The sequence below is a fragment of the Psammomys obesus genome, unplaced genomic scaffold (genome assembly GCF_907164565.1).
Source record: "Psammomys obesus unplaced genomic scaffold, mPsaObe1.curated_primary_1811, whole genome shotgun sequence".
NCBI lineage: Eukaryota > Metazoa > Chordata > Mammalia > Rodentia > Muridae > Psammomys > Psammomys obesus.
This window is the reverse complement of record NW_026585644.1, coordinates 53,479,992-53,498,496: the sequence shown is the minus strand read 5'-3', so window position 1 is coordinate 53,498,496 and position 18,505 is coordinate 53,479,992. Positions and strand designations below refer to the sequence as shown.

The 18,505-nt window shown below is 36.0% G+C and overlaps 1 protein-coding gene across 30 annotated transcripts in view; it reads left to right on the top strand.

Annotated features, from left to right (window-relative positions):
* Nucleotides 1-18,505, top strand: part of Nrxn1 (neurexin 1) — a 1,203,268-nt gene that overhangs the window by 989,629 nt on the left and 195,134 nt on the right. For all 30 annotated transcript variants that reach the window (XM_055619661.1, XM_055619760.1, XM_055619722.1 and 27 more), the window contains one exon: nt 9,598-9,769. In XM_055619661.1, the coding sequence (XP_055475636.1) occupies nt 9,598-9,769 (172 nt within the window). The remainder of the gene's footprint in view (nt 1-9,597; nt 9,770-18,505) is intronic.

Below are 18,505 nucleotides of genomic sequence, written 5' to 3'. Positions count from 1 at the left end.
CGTCTCTTCAGCTGTTTTCATGTTTTTTTGTGGGTTTTTTTTTTTGGATTTAAAAAAAGGCTTGAAGTTAATGTTGGTGTTACCTGTAACCTATGCACTACAGCAACATTCCCAATGTTGACAATTACAATTACCATCTAAAGATGAAACATTATGCTCTGAGCTATGATAATACAGAACACTCGAGTCAGGCTGTGATTATAGTCAGGGCTATACAAAAAGAATACTCCTGCGACACAACAAGTAAATGAAATCACAAATAATCCCAAACCTCCTTTATAGGAAAAACTTTTTACCTAGAAATGCCAACATGTTGTAGAATTGATGGAACATCCTCTCCTTGTCCCATTCCCAGTGGAGGTTAATAACAAGCTGTGCAATGGCCCAAAGACACAGAAGCAGAAAAATGGAGGTTCTGGCTTTAAACAGCACCTGAAGCACAATGTGTGTTGCAAAAGGTTCCCTAACTGACCGTACAATGTGAACAACAGAAATTTATCATTTAACCAATGTTTTTTAAAGCAACAGTCATTAAAACCAAAACAACGAAAAATGTAGCAACAACCTAAACTGTCCACATGTAATGAGCTGATTTGATAAAGCTGAGCTCATGGTATACAACCACAGTATTACTCAGGAGAAAATAAGAATTCTGTAGAGACCAAGCTAAGGTCCACTCACTTATTTTTCCTGTTTCACTCTGCTCTTTGATTGTTTGGAGAAGAGAAGCTTACTACCCAATATTTTACACACAAAGACATTTACAGACTACTATTCTACTTTATAGTGGTTAGTGTTTTAGCAGACTTTGGTGGCACATTAGTTCCCTTGAGGAGATGACTAGTTCTCAGAAGGTTATCAATGCCTTCCTTCAGCTGTGATGATAAAATATACAGGTTTATTATTCACACCACTAGGAAACACCATGAAACACTCTTGACCTTTGAATTTCTAGCCATATAAGAAACCTTCAAAATAGAGCCACAGGCATGAAAAATAATGCAATACTGTCTTAATAAATGGTACTGGAAAGATCTCAAAACACTAATTCCACAATTATTGATCTATCCAAGGACACATTGGTGAGACACAGAGTCATCTGACTCTGAACTTAGTATTTTAACTTTGATTCAATTGCTTCTAAAAAGAAGTACTGTGGAGAAACAGAAGCCCTGAAGCACTGCATCTTCAATAGAAGTCAGGGCTACTTCTCAGTTATCTTTTCTCTCACTTACACAATCAAGTTTTACATTCTTGGCAAGAAGGAGAGGTGGGTTCTTACTAGTAGAAAACAAGTTCTTCCATTTTCCACTGATGTAAAGGAAGGCATCACATGCTACTGGCATGTCAGCTTAATGGAATATCATTTCCTCTAACCAAAGAAACTCTAAATTTAAAGCATGATAAAATCCCAGTATCCATCTCGTTTATAAACTTTGAAAATTTCTAATTGTGAAAGAGATTCAAATTAGATGTTCTCTTTGTGTGTTTTTAAAAACTGAACAGGTAATAACTATTCTTTAAATTTTTTTTCTGTATATACCGTGTGTGTCTTTCTGCTTCTGGGACAGCTCACTCAGGATGATCCTTTCCAGTTCCCACCATTTACCTGCAAATTTCATGATTTCCTTATTTTTCATTGCTGAGTAATACTCCATTGTGTAGATGTACCACAATTCCTGCATCCATTCTTCTGTTGAGGGGCTTCTGGGCTGTTTCCAGCTTCTGGCTATTACAAATAAAGCTGCTACAAACATGGTTGAGCAAATGTCCTTATTGTGTACTTGTGCCTCTTTTGGGTATATGCCTAGGAGTGCTATGGCTGGATCTTGAGGAAGCGCTATTCCTAGTTGTCTGAGAAAGCACCAGATTGATTTCCAGAGTGGTTGTACCAGTTTACATTCCCACCAGCAGTGGAGGAGGGTTCCCCTTTCTTCACAACCTCTCCAGCATGTGTTGTCACTGGTATATACTCACTCATATAGACATACAACATAGGACAATCCTACTAAAATCTGTACATCTAAAGAAACTAATTAAGAGAGAGGACCCTGAATAAAAAGCTCAATCCCTATCACAAAAGGCAAAGAGAATGGACATCAGAAGAAGAAGAAAACAGGAAACAAGTTAGGAACATGCTACAAAGGGCCTCTGAAAGGCTCTGCCCTGCGGACTATCAAAGCAGATGCTGAGACTTATGGGCAACTGTTGGGCAGAGTGCATGGAATCTTATGTAAGAAGTGGAAAATAGTAAGATCTGGAGAGGTTAGGAACTCCACAAGGAGAGCAGCAGAACAAGAAAATTTGAACACAGGGGTCTTCCTTGAGACTCATATTCCAACCAAGTATCATGCATGGAGATAACCTAGAACCCCTGCACAGATGTAGCCCATAGCAGTTTAGTGTCCAAGTGGGTTACATAGTAATGGGAAGAGAGACTGTCTCTGACATAATCTGATTGACCTGCTCTTTGATCACCTCCCCCTGAGAGGGGAGTAGCCTTACCAGGACAGAGAAGATGATCGAACTTGATGTGATCTGAAAGACTAACATCAGAAGGAAGGAGAGGAGAACCTCCCCTTGAGTGGGGAGCAGCCTTACCAGGCCACAGAAGATGACAATGCAGCCACTCCGGATGTGATCTGATAGACTAAGATCAGAAGGAAGGAGAGGAGGACCTCTCCTATCAGTGGACTTGGGAAAAGGCATGCATGAAGAAGGGGGAGGGAGGGTGGGACCGGGATGGAAGGAGGGAGGGGTTTATGGGGGGATACAATGTGAATAAAGTGTAATTAATAAGATAAAATATTTTTTTTCTGTTTTCATTTGTAGTTAGACTTAGAACCAAAGTATCATATCAGAAGGAACAAGAGTATACACAGCTAAGCATTCCATGCTTCAGTGCAGCCCATGGCAGAGCCGTTCTTTGCTCATGCATATAAAGACACAATTGGGCTTTAGAACATTATTTTTTGAGCCTAGTGGCAAATATTAGATGTCGGACTTCCTTCAAAGTCTGCTTTTCTGACTATTAACTTCTGTGGTGGTTTGAATAAGAATGATCTCAGGAGGCTGATATATTTGAATGTTTAGTATGAAAGAGTTTTGGGGCACTCCAAATGTGAAGGTAGTGGGGTAAGTACTTTGAAGGACATAATTACTAAGCTATTGTTTTTACAATCCCGAATTGTTTTTAACATTTCAGGAGAAAGAGCAGGGACATAAGAAAAAAAGGACACATAAGCTTGGGAGGGAGGACTGTCACAGGCTTAGAAAGTTTGATTAACACATTCAGGACCAAGAGATGAGGATATGTCCCAGCGTGGTAGCAGCAGTCTCAGGATCAAGCTTTCATGGATTCAGGGGAGCTGCAGCATTCTGGAGAGGAGGCACATAACAGAGAAAATACCTATCTTCAATGAAAGTCGAATGAAAAAATAGATATGCTGTGTTTTAAAGTGAATTGCTTTTAAATGAGTTCTGTGTTGATCACCCTAGACTTTGTCCTTTTTGGGTTCTGTGTTGTGTAGTGCTGGGAAACGCAATTGTCAACTCTTAGCAGGAAATTCTTTGTGATTCAATCTATGGATACTCTGGGTTTCACGTTCTTCCTGGGACATGGACATGGCTAACGCTATTCTCAATAAGATAATGTCCCTCGAACCTGATAAGATTGCACTATCCATCCTTACCATCTATGAAACTTGGGGCAGCTTGTTTGAGCTCTCTGAGGATGCCCCTTTCAGGAATGCTCGAAGATTCAGGTATGCTGAAGTGAGATTCACTGTGTATACATACAGCTCGGTGCATCAAGTAAGCGTTCTAAGATACAGGAGGCAGAAAAATGGAGGGAAACTGCACAGGTGTGGTTTTACACTGCCTGTTTTATAGCTGTGCCCGTATAGACTACTTCTACATGCCTGGGGGAGACTGCTGAGATTCTTCACACCCTCCTCAGTGCACCTTGTTTCCTTCTCAGATGTTCTTTCTGCTCTTTGATATGTTTTTAAATATTTGCATGCATAAGTTATCTTCCAAAGTTTACTGAGGTCTTCCTCAGAGACAAAAGCAAAACCAAACACAAGTAACTAAGTACTTAATCAACCAAACAAACAAACAAATAAGCACAATTTTTCAGGTTTGTACTGTCCTTAAACATAGAGTGAATATCACATATTCATTTGTATGTATTCAAAAATTTATAAAGAAGGATGCTACTCAGTAGTGAGGAAGGCAGGGCGGTGAGAACCTTGGACATGGGAGTGGGTTTTAGCAGTGCAAGGGGATTTGCTGAAATACTAGACTAAAACTACTTGTTGACATTGTAGGTCCTCTGGATGAATAGATGCAATCTATACCAGTCAGTGGTAAACTCTTGGCTTGGGGATATGTTAGGGTCCAGATAGCAATTTCAGTTCGTTTTCTTTGGGGATGAAAAACAGGTGGTTCTCTGACAGTACTGAGGAGTTGCTAGGTCAGCAGCAGTGACTCAGGCCCCACAAACCTCATCATTCCACAGGACATCGGTTCCCTAAAGATTAGTCTCTGGAGGAACAAAGCATGGCATTCTGTCTGAATCTGGCTCCAGGTAGCTTTGGATTCTGGGAATCATTCTCATTCTGAAGTGAGCACTGTCACTGGTTACACATTAGCACACTGCCTTATTTTTCCATAGTCCTGGAGAAAGGGGCTGTGTCACAGTGCACGGCAGAGGCTCACAGATCATATGCAGGGCTCTGTGTTAAGCTGCATGCTTCCTAGGGCTGCCATCTTTCATGTTTGTTGCTGCTAGCAAAGAGCATGCTAAACTAAAATATTTAATTTTTAAAAATTTTATTAGTTTTTTTCCCCTAGGCATAGATGAGGTAAACACAAAATAAAATAAAGGGTACTTTAGAATCTTATGCAGCAACTCTATATGCCATAAATAAGACCACATTGTATGTGGACATTCTGCTTCATCCAGTTTGTATGTGGGTAGTTTAAAATATACTAGAATGAGCAACATACACGTACCTTATTTGAAGCATCCTCTAGATATTGAGAAAATCACTAAATCTCAATCTTGCTTCAAATATATTTTCAAGTGACTACAATTTTGTAAGGAATTAGACAATACAATCCCACTTGCTAGAAACTGAAGTACCTAACCAGTGTCATACTTCATGACGTTTCATTTTAGAATGGCTTAATATTATAATTCTTATTCAGAAATGAGCTTTCGTGAAAAAAATCAATAATTACCTTTGTCTGTATTTATTTAATGAATCCACAGGAAGACTTCATTAAATTATAAATGCCTCATTACTGATGTTCTTAGAATAGATTTTCAAAATTATGGCATGAGGCAGTTATTAATTCCAAGCAAGATACAATACAGAGAGATCAGTACATGTCCACTGAAATGATTGCTGGTTTTACTAATGCAATATTCATGAGAATTTGCCGAGACAATCACATTTAATCCCGAAGAGTAAGGATTTGAAATGAATTCTTTTAAATTGTAATTGTCCATTGGCAAGAAATTTCAGTAAGTTTTATTTTTTTTTATATAATTGAAATAATTTTTCTATCCTGCTTATATTAGCTGAGTTTGGAGCATATTTACAGCTCTTGGACGGAAGAAATATTGGATTTACTAACTTTTCTTTATAGTAGTATTTTATAATATTTCACTATGCTAAATGCTTTTTCACAGTGACAGATGATCCTTTGCCTATCGCTTATATTTAGAGTAGACAATGAATTGTATAGGAGTTGTGGTTTGTACCAACTCTGGTAGCTTTCTTTTCTGCACTACCTGTTTCACAAAGTTTGGTTCCATGACGTATTGAAGCTACTCAGATTTGAGACAGCGTATTGTAATGCCCAAGACAGATGGACAATGTGTTTACAAACTAAGACGTTTTCAAGTGTCCCTGACCCTTGGTGTTTCATAATCACTTATTTAATACAAGCAATTAATCAAATATTGTAAAACCTGGGCATTTCTATGCTCTAGAAATTAAGCGTTTTATGTTTCACATTGCAGGAAAAGTTCATAATAAGTTGAAAGCACTTACTTATCTGTGAATTTGAGACATTATGCTTAAGATTTATTTTTATTATTTGTCTTATTTGTGTGCAGATTTTGTGACGTGTGTTCATGCCAAAGGGGGCAAAAACAAAGGGCATTTGATTTCCTGTAGCAGAGTTCTGGATGGTTATACATATGCTGACATTGGTACTAGGGACTGAACATGGACCCTTTGGAAAAGACCCAAATGCTTTTACCCAGTGCAATCTCTCCAATGACTGGGACTTTTATTTTTTTAACACTTTAACATGAAAATACATTTATTCACAAAATTTAGCTCTCCTTGATAATTGGAATTTCAGTAGAATATACTATTGTAGTCATCTTGTTAGAGAAGTGAGGAAAGTTGAGCATTTAATTTTTTTTTCCTGTCTCTTTTGTTATAAGAAACACATTTGTACCAGAAGAAAATCCTGACAAGTTAATGCTGGATTAACAAGTATTACTATGCATCAACTAGTTTGCCAGGGCTGCATCTAGGATGGAACTAGAATTTAAACCTGTCCTGAGGGGTTTTCACCCTAACTTCCGGGCATGTCCAGGGATGGTATTACCAGACTTCTGGTTCTTCTTAGATATCACAGAAGCCACTCTAGACAATAAAACTAACTTTAGCTGACTCAGTACAGTAATACTTGTGAGTTCTCTCAAAGCTGCTCAGTGATGTCTGCTTGCACCACACTGAGAGTCCACCTATGCTGGGAGAAGAATAAACTTGACTCCTCTTGTTTCCATAATTCAGTTTTCTTTCCTCCATGCATCCTCCAGGGATGAGGCAGAAAGAACAGAAGGGATAAGGAGCAGAAGGGATCTTGCTTCACTAATGCTGCCGTAGAACCATGTAGCTGAGAATATTCCTTTGAGTTGTTGAAGACTACTTTCTTTTTAAAAGCTCTTACTCATATCATTAGGAATCCTTCACCTAAGAGGCTGTCAAAATGGCTGAATATGTGAAAAGTGGAAAAAAGGCATTTCCACCAAGGATAATAGCCTGACTTTGATCGTTGGAATCTGCAGTATAGTAGGAAGAATCAACTTCTTTAAGTTGTCTTCTAATTTCCACAGTGTTTCTTGGATATGAATGTGAATGTGCGCATGAAGCCACATTCACAATAATAAGTAACTTTTCATTTTTTTGAAATTAAAAAAATATTGCATCATTCCTTGCCTTTACTTTCTCCTTCTGTCTCTCCCCATGCCTGCCCTACATTACTACCACCCCTTCTCAAATTCATTGCTTCCTTTTCTTAATTATTCTACATTAATAAATATATAACTATATCTTGTCCAATCTGTTTTGTGTTCCTTGTATTTATATGAGTTCCGGGGCCGACCACTTGCTATTAGATAACAAATTAGGATCTCATCTCTAAGGAAGATCATTTCTCCCACTTTTAGCATTCCTTAGTTTCCTGTAGTTCTTTGTTTATTATTGAGCATCCATGAGATTTGCCCCTTCCATGCTAGCATGTTTATATTGGTATTGTACTGGTAGGTCCTGTTTAAGCAGCCATACTGTTGATGTATACCAGAGGATGAAGCTTCCTTGTCCTTTCTAGGAGACACAGCCTCAAAGCAGATTCCCCAGTCCTGTAGGCAATTGTTCTTCCTTCATTTTAGCAAGATTTCTCTTGGCTCATTTTAACAAATTATTCAATGAAGTATTTATGCATACTTAACATAATTAAGTAAATATAAATATATTTGAGTATAAAAATAATTTTAGTACATAAGATTCCAGAGGACATTGTAAGAATCTCACCTAAGTCATATGATGATGCAGTTATCTGTGATTAACAAATATGTGGACAATACTGAAAGGGGAAGTGTGCTGGGGAGTGGCTGCAGATAGGCTGCTTATGCTTCAGAGGATGGCCTTACCACCAGGTAGAGATAGGCAGAACTAATTAGATCCAGTCAGTTTTTAAAATATAAAAATAATAAGACATGAATTTTGGTGGCGAAAAATTGGGAGGAGAGAAGTTGGGGAGGATGGAGAGGGAGCAAGCAAGAATAGATATGACAAATCAATTGTATACATGTTTAGAATTTTCAAAGAATGAATAAATAGCAAAATTTATATTAGACCATGAGCATTTGTCTAATTAATCAGCACATTAATGCTTTAAAAAGGAAGAAATGTAACATTTTAAACTCAAAGTGTTTTTATCACGCCTAAAATAAATCAAAACAAAAATGTAAAATCAAATTAAATAATAAGGGGCCTTTTATCTATAATAAATACAGGAGACAGAAAACTTTAATGCATTCAACAGTGTCACAATTATCATCTTGAAAACTTTCCTTTAGTCAATCTACTTTTATTCAAACGTTTTGTTTTTTGTTTTGTTTTTTTTTTAATATGAGATTTCCAATTATAATCCGATTGTATCAAGTTGCTGCCTAGTTTAATAGTGAGAACCCAGCAAAAGCCTAAAGGTATGTGGTCCAAACCTTCAGGCTTCTCATTTGTGATTTAAATTTTCTACAGCTACACATGGCTGCGTGTCCTTTAAAATCCTCGCCCCATGTCATTTCTCTCAGCTAAGGCTTGACGAAAGGGGAACCACAGACAGTATGGGCTGATGGACTCTGACAAGGGCCGGCAGTGCAGATATCCCGTGCTACTGATTAAGTGAAAATCCACATGCTCAAAAACATCAGTTCAGCTGATGATAGCAGCCCTGCTGCTAGAAAATGTGTCTCAGAGGTCGAGGACAGAGGCACATACATGCTTCTCTTGGCACCTTAGGTGATGGCATTCTGAAGTTAGCAGCCACAACTTTACCCTTAGAATGATTTTAATATTGCTTTGCATAATTGAGAGAGGAAGTTAATTTTACATAATTATGCTAGCTCCATTTTAGCTAATATGTAACCCAAAAATTAAGGAATCAGATTTTAGTTCCAGCTTGTCCTTGAGCAAGATATTGCAGCCTTGGTTATAGTTTAATCAAATGCAAGGTAAAGACAATGAGTGTGTCTTAAGCTGCTAATGTCTGGGTGGTCTGCAACTAATAACTAAGAAATCATTTTAGTGAATAACTATTTCTTAGCCCATCCCTGTGACAGAAATGTCTGGTTCTGTGAGTATCTGTCATTTGTCTCTAAAGAGACCCCATTGATTTGATTTCACTCTATTAAAAGGGAGCATCTCAAGTCTTGTTTCTCTTGTGAAATTGGGAGATTACATTAAAGCATTAAAAGGGTCAAATCAGAGGACAGGAGTGTGTTCACTCTCATGCAGGCAGCTGTGCACCTTCTCGGTGGCAGACTCTGAGAGGCAGGCAGTTCAGTTCCCTTGCAAGTGTGTTTTTCAGAATATCAATTATCCATGGAAGAAATGTCTCAGAATTACCCAAATGTCAAGATCTTGCTTCTATTGCAGCAGTTTTTCAGAAATAAAATGAAGAAAGCAGCTTTTGTCTAATGCATACTCTTGAACAATGCTTGCTATGTAATTCTTATCAAATGGCGACTAATCAATCGACTTAATCAGACCCTATTTCCCATCTTAACAGCACCAAGGAAAAATTGGAGTTAAGTTTAATGTTGGGACAGATGACATCGCCATTGAAGAGTCCAATGCAATCATTAATGATGGAAAATACCATGTAGTGCGTTTCACGAGGAGTGGTGGCAATGCCACGTTACAGGTGGACAGCTGGCCGGTCATCGAGCGCTACCCTGCAGGTAAGCAAGGGCTTATGGACCTGGGGACAGTTTTATGAAAAACAACTGGAAAAGCAAAGCAATGTTTGCGTTCGTTTCTTCAAATTGTGGCTTTTTTGAGAAACCATTGAGCATTTATTAGAATTTAGAGGCATATCAATGTAATGCTGTCCTAAACTGTTCTTGCTACTGTGTACAAATGGCATTTTATAGATGAACTTGAAGCTACACATTATTGTTTGCAAAATCCAGAACATCAGTGCACCAGAAAAATGCATACATAAAAAGCACAATATGTCAAAGCTTTGTACTCAATCCTTGCATCGAACAAAGGAAAGGCTTTGTCAAAAGTAACAGGTAAAATTTAAATCCAAGGGAAAGAATATTATAACACTTTTTTTTTTTCTTAGAGCAAATAAAGCTGTTTCTCTGACAATGGCATGCAACAAAGACTCATGAAACGTGCAGGAAAAACAGGAGTCAGGCAAAGAGGGAGCCAGGAATGAAATGACAAGAAACTCACAATTACAAGAAACACTATACCATAGATCTGCAACTAGGAGCAAAGGGAGTTCATTTTTATATAACCATAGTGATTCATGAGCACTCTGTGATGATAGTGTCACTCAGCTGAAGTCTGTAAAATGTTCTCTTTTTGTACAGCACCATTTATCACACAATGTAAATAAAAATATAAAACCGACCTACATTTCACATAATAAAACTGATAACAAAAATGCATGCAGAAGCAACTCCTTTGTTGGAATCATTGGCTTCTTAAAATAAATATTTTTATTAAATAATTTATCAATTAAACACTAGTTTTCTCTGGAACTGACCCATAATGAAGAGATGAAATGTCCTTGACACTTTTCTGAGCTTCTTCTAAATTCTATCATTCTCTGTTCTCAGCCTTAATGTGTTCTTCTGTTCTGCAAATATGTGATGAATTAAATATAACAAAATACACTTTCTTATGACAAGCTTTAAAAGCAAAAAATAAATAACATACCTGGGAATTATTGTAATACTGACAAGAGGCAAGCATTCAATAAATGTTTACCGAGTTGCTATCCTGGAAAATATCAAGGCTACCCTGAGCTGCAATAGAGAGCTGCAAGTCAGCTAGGGCTACATGTCTCAAATAAGAAAAAAAAAGAATGGAAGGAACGCAGGAAGGAGGGAGGGAGGGTAGGAGGAAATCAGAAAAAAAAGAAAGAAGGAAAGAAAGAAGATAGAGAAAGAAAGAAAGAAAGAAAGAAAGAAAGAAAGAAAGAAAGAAAGAAAGAAAGAAAAAGAAAGAAGGAAGGAAGCAGGAAGGATGAAAGAAAGGAGAACTAAAGAGAGACATTATAAATTACATTTAAAGATGGGAGGATGATAATGAATAATAATTAAGGAACGAATATTTAGAAATAGATATCATAGTTATAACATTTTATATCTAGACAGGTACTCTAGGTGTCCTTTCACTAAGGAGTTCTTTCATTAGTATTAATAAATGAAGAGTGAGCCAAGTTTCCATGATTATTGTGAAGGACACATGCAACAGCTGGCATATAAGGTATTATAGCACTCATGAAAAATTGCATTTATGGTATACATATGAAAATGTATAAGACAGTGCTATACACATAAAACACAAAATTCTGCATGTATTGCACCCATAATAACTTAATGTTGTAAAGAGCACAGACATCACCATTGTGTTATCTAAGTGTCCACTAATCTCCTCTGTGTGCACGTTAGCATGATGCTAATAAAGGAGAAAAGATGAGAAATTTAAACATCTTTCTTTCTTGGTAGTTTACCAGCAACAAAGCCATGAAGGTTGAATATAAATTTCAGTGTGAGTGATTTAGATTAAAGTTTTTAGAATAAAGTAATTTTAAATATGAGTTCAATATCACAGTCTAGTATATATCTTGTATATCAGCTTGTGGTTGGCTATTTTTATTTTAAAAGTTTAGGGAGGTTATTATTCATTAGAAAAGCTACTTAGACTAATGCTTTTACCACCAAATACTATAATCAGAGAAGCAGAAACGGAACCAACAGACTGTATTTGCTTCCTTTTAAAGTGCCTGCACTGCAAAATATAAGGGTTGAGATTAGTAATTAAGGACAGCACTTAACCTTCCATTATAGGGCTTTGTGGTAAGTGCTTTTATATGAAGTAATTTATCTGGTAGCAACACTATACCTTTAATGAAAAGCACCTAAAGCATTGACCAGTGGTGTTACCCTGTAATTGTCTGGAAGGCTTCCATAGAGAAAGTAATTAGCAGACGGAGATTTTATGCTCTTTTGGAGGGAATGCAATATTCCTACAACCCAACAATTCACATTTAAGAATAAATATTGAAATTTCTCAACAGCAAACCTCTTTTCAATTATTTTCTGTGCATGAAGCAAATTACAGAAATAATATTTTGCAAACCATTTAAAAATTGTTTCTTATTTTATGTCAGTTGAAGCTCTAGAATATAATGCATCATTAATCTCTGATTGGTTCCTAATTACAGTTATGTTACAAAAGTTCTCTCTCAACAAAATTAGACCTCTTCTCACATTATTCCACAAAGCGTTATATCATTTTGCTGCCTCCCAACTTAAGATTACTCTCAATAAATATTTACTTTGACTTTATTTGCTACCACAGTATGTGAAAATACCTTTTATATCTTTGCAAGGTTAAAGATTAATTTTATTTCAGTTAGCCTATACATTTATAAAGAATGTATATACTGCATACAAGAAACTTATTAGGATCATAGTTTGGCAACAAGACAATTTTTAAGAATTCAATTTTAAAGACATAGTACCTGTAGGAATATGACAATTATATCACATTTAGCTAAGAATACTTTCAAAAATAAAAAGTAACACAATGATCCAAGAAGGATAGATTATTTTTTAGTAAGTGGTGTAACAACATTTGGGTCTTTCAGGCATGCACTTTCAGGCATGCCCTCTCCCCTCCCCTCCCCTCCCCTCCCCTTCCCTCCCCTCCCCTTCCCTCCCCTCCCCTCCTCACCCCTCTACCTCTTGCCACCCATCAGTCTTTCCTCTCCACTTTTCTCCTCTTTTTCCTGTGCCTTCTCTTCTGATCCTTAGTTTCCCTCTCCTCCTTTTTCTTCCTTCTGCTTCCTCTCCCCACCCCCTCTTCTTCCCTCCTTTCACTTTTTTCTTCTCAGACTTTTTCTGTCCTTCCTCTCCCTTCCTACTCCATACCTCTTGATCTCTCATTTTTCTGTTAATATCATTCAACATCCTAATGTTGCAGTGTTTCAGGAGGAGGCAGTAGACAGCAATGAACTGGAAATTTGTGTTAAGCGAAAGAGACTTAAACAAGGGTGTTGGTGTTAGATTAATTGGCTGAAGAAACAAGAAGGATAGGGAACATCCACCAAAATCGAAATAAAATTGCTATTGGTGTTTGAAGAAAGGAACAACTGAAGGTATAGAGCACTGCAATAAAGTCAATTATTTAGGCAGTAGAAGAGTTGAAAAGGACGACTTCATGGAGATGGTTTGAGAATGTTTTTCTGGCTATGCAATTTGGTTGAAGTCTTATAGATTTTAGCTATGCACACAATCATTTGTTAATTGGCTAGTTCTGAAATATACCATATATATATATATATATATATATATATATCATTGCTTTTAAATTCAACCTATTTATTTAGATGAACTGATTATTCATTTTTCTAAAACTTATGTCATCATTACTGTATTGATTATTTAAGACAGTTCATTATTTAGTATTAAAAGTTTGATGCTCTTTTAAAGTTATGTTTAACTTACTTTTGGATATGTGTGATGTAATTAGGAAAATCTACTTCATTTGCAATCAGAACATTTAAAAGAGGATACAAACTTCAAAACTCTTATATTCCAGCTTCTTTGTGAAACAGTCAAATTGAACCTTGAAAAGGCCAACTGATTTTCTCTAGGTTACTACCAAAGTTAATAGCTAGTCAAAGCTATTGATTCTTCTCTGTAGTTGACAGAAACTCAAATAACAGAACCCACTGGCTGAAACCTTTTATGTAGCAGTGGTAAAGACTTTAACACTTTGGGTCCAGCATAACAGATTGCCTGTTGAGGCATATGCACTTCACAGTTTTCCATTAACAATGACATTAACAAATATTATGAAACAGTAACCCATGGAATGAAAGTAACTTTGTTACAAAAGCCACTGGTGATCTGTTTACACTAACTTTTTGAATCAGTAGTACTCATTAGTAGGCACTGATTATTTTTAAACTTTACTTGAAGAGCTTACTTAGTGAATTAGGTAAATCATTACAAATAATTAGAATTAGCACATTAGAGTCCTTAAGGACTTGATGGGGGAAAGTCTATCTTAGCAAAGTCTAGTCCCATGTTGCAGTTAATTGTATAAACTTTTATTTGCAGTTGTCAACAGATTCTAGAACCTACATTAAATTTAAGTGGAAAACATTGTCCTTTGCTTGTTATTTTCACTGAAATATGTTTACAGATATGTTGATTTATTGTATTATATCATGTTTTGGATCTGTCTAACCACATAAGCATCTATCAGTGCAAGTTTTCCAGACAACCTCTTAGGTTCTCTGTGAAGTCTGAGAACAAGAAGCTAGAAGTCTTGTTTTTGTATGGTTGTTTGTTTGTTTTATTTTTTAATATATTTTTGTGGGTTTCAATTTTGCTCACATTTAAGGTTATTCTTGATGTTGAAGCATAATAAATGTCATATTGAACGATATATGAAATACATTGGCCTAAAGTTTCCAGCTGAGTAACAAAGTTGCCTAAGAATATGAGAGAAAAGCTACTTTTTTAAAAATGATTTTTAATTGTTCTTACATTTCATACCCCCTGGATATTTTTAAATACAATTTCACTGTAGTTAATTTCAAATTCCCAGTTATTTGTTTAAGGAAAAATTGCTCTGGTAATTTGGTAGATCTTGGACTCCTTTGGACTGTATACAGTATAGTGCACAGATCATGTGGATGTTTTTCAAGCTGTTATTCTCTGTAGTAAAGCAGAATTAAGGGATATTATATCAACAATGCTAAACTGTTCCATTTTTAAAATTGAGGTCTTATAGTGTCTGTGAGGTACCATTTTAGTTTCATGCTTCCTATATATTTACAAGAATACTTGCTATGTTCTAATGCAAGAAACAGATCTGTCTGTGAACTCCATAAAATGTCTTGTACTCAAGCTACACTATCTGCCTCTTTTAGTCTTCTGCTATGTTGCTCTTGGGCCAGATTTTCTCAGGACTAACTAAATCATCGTATAAGACAATTCAGAAATGTGTTTGGCTCTAGAAGGATATTAATTTCTGTTTTTAAAATATAATTATTCATGATCCTAGTAAACAAGTATATTAACTACTGAACTAAAACAGTTAAATTTTTCAGATATGTATTATTGTTTATTAATGGGTATCATTGTGAATAGTGCCTTCAAATATAAATTAAAGGGTTTTTTTTTCTATTTATTCCACTATTTTTTTCTCCCACTTTAATCAGTTTCACAATTGGGACATGACATTACATCTTGATAAAAAAAAAATCCCAATAAAATAAGATGGCATTCCTGATTCTCTATCAGTTGGTATTTGAAGCTAAATTTAAATTGAGCTCACTTAAAGAATTAAGTATACTTTGAAACACTTAACAAGTATCAATTTGGTCCATTTTACCAGTTTTCAGTGATCTTTTTACTTTGAAAATGCTCATATTTTATTTCCTAGGAAGCAACCAATATAAAACAATATTCATTATTACTAAATGAAAGAAATTTTGCTTAGTAAAGGATATCTTTTGTTATAACCTTAAAAAAAAAAAAGACCTTTTTTGTGGGAGGATTCCTATTTAACTCCCTCTTTTATTTTCAAGTTTTCAATGTGTATTTTGTTTAACAAAATAAATTCATAGCATGATAAATGGGCCTTATGATTCCATTCATTATTTACTTATGCAAAAGCAGACATCAACTTGTCATGAAAAAGCTACTCTTTTTCAGAGTAGCTGAAGATGGTGACAAACTGCACTTAACAGTTTTACTCCAGAGATGTCCATAGACTAGTGAATTTACCTTCTGGCTGTAAAGAATGAGTTGATTGTTGGGTATGAGTTTCTCCGACCAGTAAAAGTGTTCAAAGACCTAGCTAGATGTGGTAGCTCATGCCTATAATCTTAACAAGCAATGGGCTGAGACATACTTCCTTACTCTGTGACTTAGAAATAACTTGCTATTAAACATCACTTTATGACAGCAGAGTGTAAAACAGCTAACTTTTCACTAAAGAGAAGGACCTATGTAAAGTACACAAGTTTAATAGCAACTATCGTTGGTTACAGACATTGTCTTGTTCAATGTTTCTGAATCTTCTATGAGTTTGGGGCTGTAAAGAAACTCTAATAAAGCAGAGCACAATATCTTTAGAGAACTTACACATATATTTGTATCGCACTTTAATTTGTGTATTTAACTTTTCTAACTTTCCTCTCCACGTCAACAAATAGACCTTGAGTCTGTTTACCTAAGACCTCCAGATGATCTTTGTGAATGGTGAGATTTTAGAGAAAGATTTGAACATGTCCTCAGTCAGACACAACCACCCTCTATTAACCTTCTCACAACCTTTCAACCAATGGCACCACCTTATTGGTTTGTCCTTTACTCATTCATATAAAATCATACTCCTCTCTTACAAAAGACCAACTTCTGTCTTTAATTTCAGAAAAATTTCTGTTTAAAATTAAACATAGAAATGGCATTATCCTTCTAATACATATATTTGGGCACTGATAAATACAATAGTAAGATGAAATAATTACTTTATGTTCTTCCTGATATTTTTCATATCTTTGGCATGATCTGAGTCTAATCAGCATTATCTGCTTTGTATTGCTCTATTAAAACTTTATGACCAAAAGCAAATTGAGCAGGAAAGTCTATTTTCTATTACAGTTCCATATCACACAGTCCATCACTAGAAGAAGTCAGGGCAGGAAGTCAAGGCAGGTAACTGAAGGTTGGAACTGAGGTAGATGTCACCAATGAGTGGTGCTTACAGTCTTTCTCCTCTTGGCTCACCCAGCCTCCTTTCTTGCAGCTCCCAGGACCACCATCCCAGGGGTGACACTGCCAAGTGTAAGCTGAGCTCTCTCGCATCAACCATCAAACATGAAAATGTATCACAGGCTTCCTCATAGCCCATTAGGGTGGAAGCATTTTCCAAATTAAGATTGCTTCTCTCCAAATGCCTCCAGCTTGTATAAAACTGACATAAAAGTAGACAGCATAAATTCTGACCAGTATTTTCACAGGGACCAAATATGTGAATGAGAAAAAAGAGTTGAAGGGACTAAGACATGAGAGATGAATGTACTTCAGGTGGTAGATTAGATTAAAGAATAAAACACATTAGTTAACCTGTGAAAATAAGGCTAGTGTGCAGGCTCTGAGAGTAAAAACACTTGCTATGTAGCCTGATGACTGGTGGGTAGTTCATCCCAGAACCCATACAAGATGCAGGACTAACATTGGTAATCCTAGTCTCCTGGCCCTCTTACTGTGATATGGCAGGAAAGACAGGAGATCTAGAGGGGAGCTGGAATACAGAATGCCGTAGCTGATAATAAGAGACCTTGTCTCAAAAATGGGGTGGAAGAAGAGAACAGACTCCAAAAGTTTGTCTTCTATCCATCACCTGCAAATTGACACACACACAATATACACACAATACACAAATAAAAATAAATCCTGGGAAATCATAATAAACCCTGTATTTACTTAACAACTAATATTAATGTGACTTGTTGGGTTTGAGATTTATCCATGATTTTCTAAATTGGGGCAGTGAATGAAAAGAACATCAGACTCTCATTACTTATTTCTTACAAGTTCCTATTAGGTTAAAAGTTTAGAAATGATTATCACCTAAAAATACATTTTGCTGAATTTATTTCTCTTGCTTTTTAGAAAGAAAATTTAAAGCACAGAACTTCATGTCTGCCAATGTAAGAAATAATGTGTGTTTTAGGCAAATAATTTATATAGGTATATGTGCATGCAGTTATTAGAAAGCACATTTATTATTACAGAATATACACTCAACTTTGTAACATCAAATTAGAGTCACCTAATCTAATATTATAGCCATTTCCTAATTAAGGAAAGAAGACACAATAGATGTGAGAAGTTTTGGAATTATGATGCCTCTCCATAAGTTGTGTATAAATTAAATTATGATGATGAATATCTAGTGTCGAATTTAGCCTCATAGATAGAAGAGTTTTCAAAGACAGACTTTCATCTCATGCAGTTTCAAGTCTGGTCTGTTTTTAGCTTTATGAATCTGCCTGCATTCAATAACAGCCAATTTCCCCCAACCCTGGAAATCTGAGACTTCACTTTCTTCACCCTAAGTTTTATTGAAGTAATTTGTCGTCTTGAGAGCGTTATTTCTACTGGTGGCCAAGAGCTTTAAAGTGGACATTGAAAATCCAGGACAGGCTAGTCCGAGCATAAGTCTGACCAGAAAGTCACTATATGTATTTGCAATGAAGAATTTCAACTAGAATTATGAGATATAAAACTAGACAGAACAGAAGAACATTAAGCCTCATTTCTCTAGATAATGTCAACTAATTGATAACACAGCATTGTAATTTTTCAGGGTCACCTTTGCTGGAGGGTTTTAAAACTCCAAGTAGAGCCTTCAGTACTCTCATTTATTAT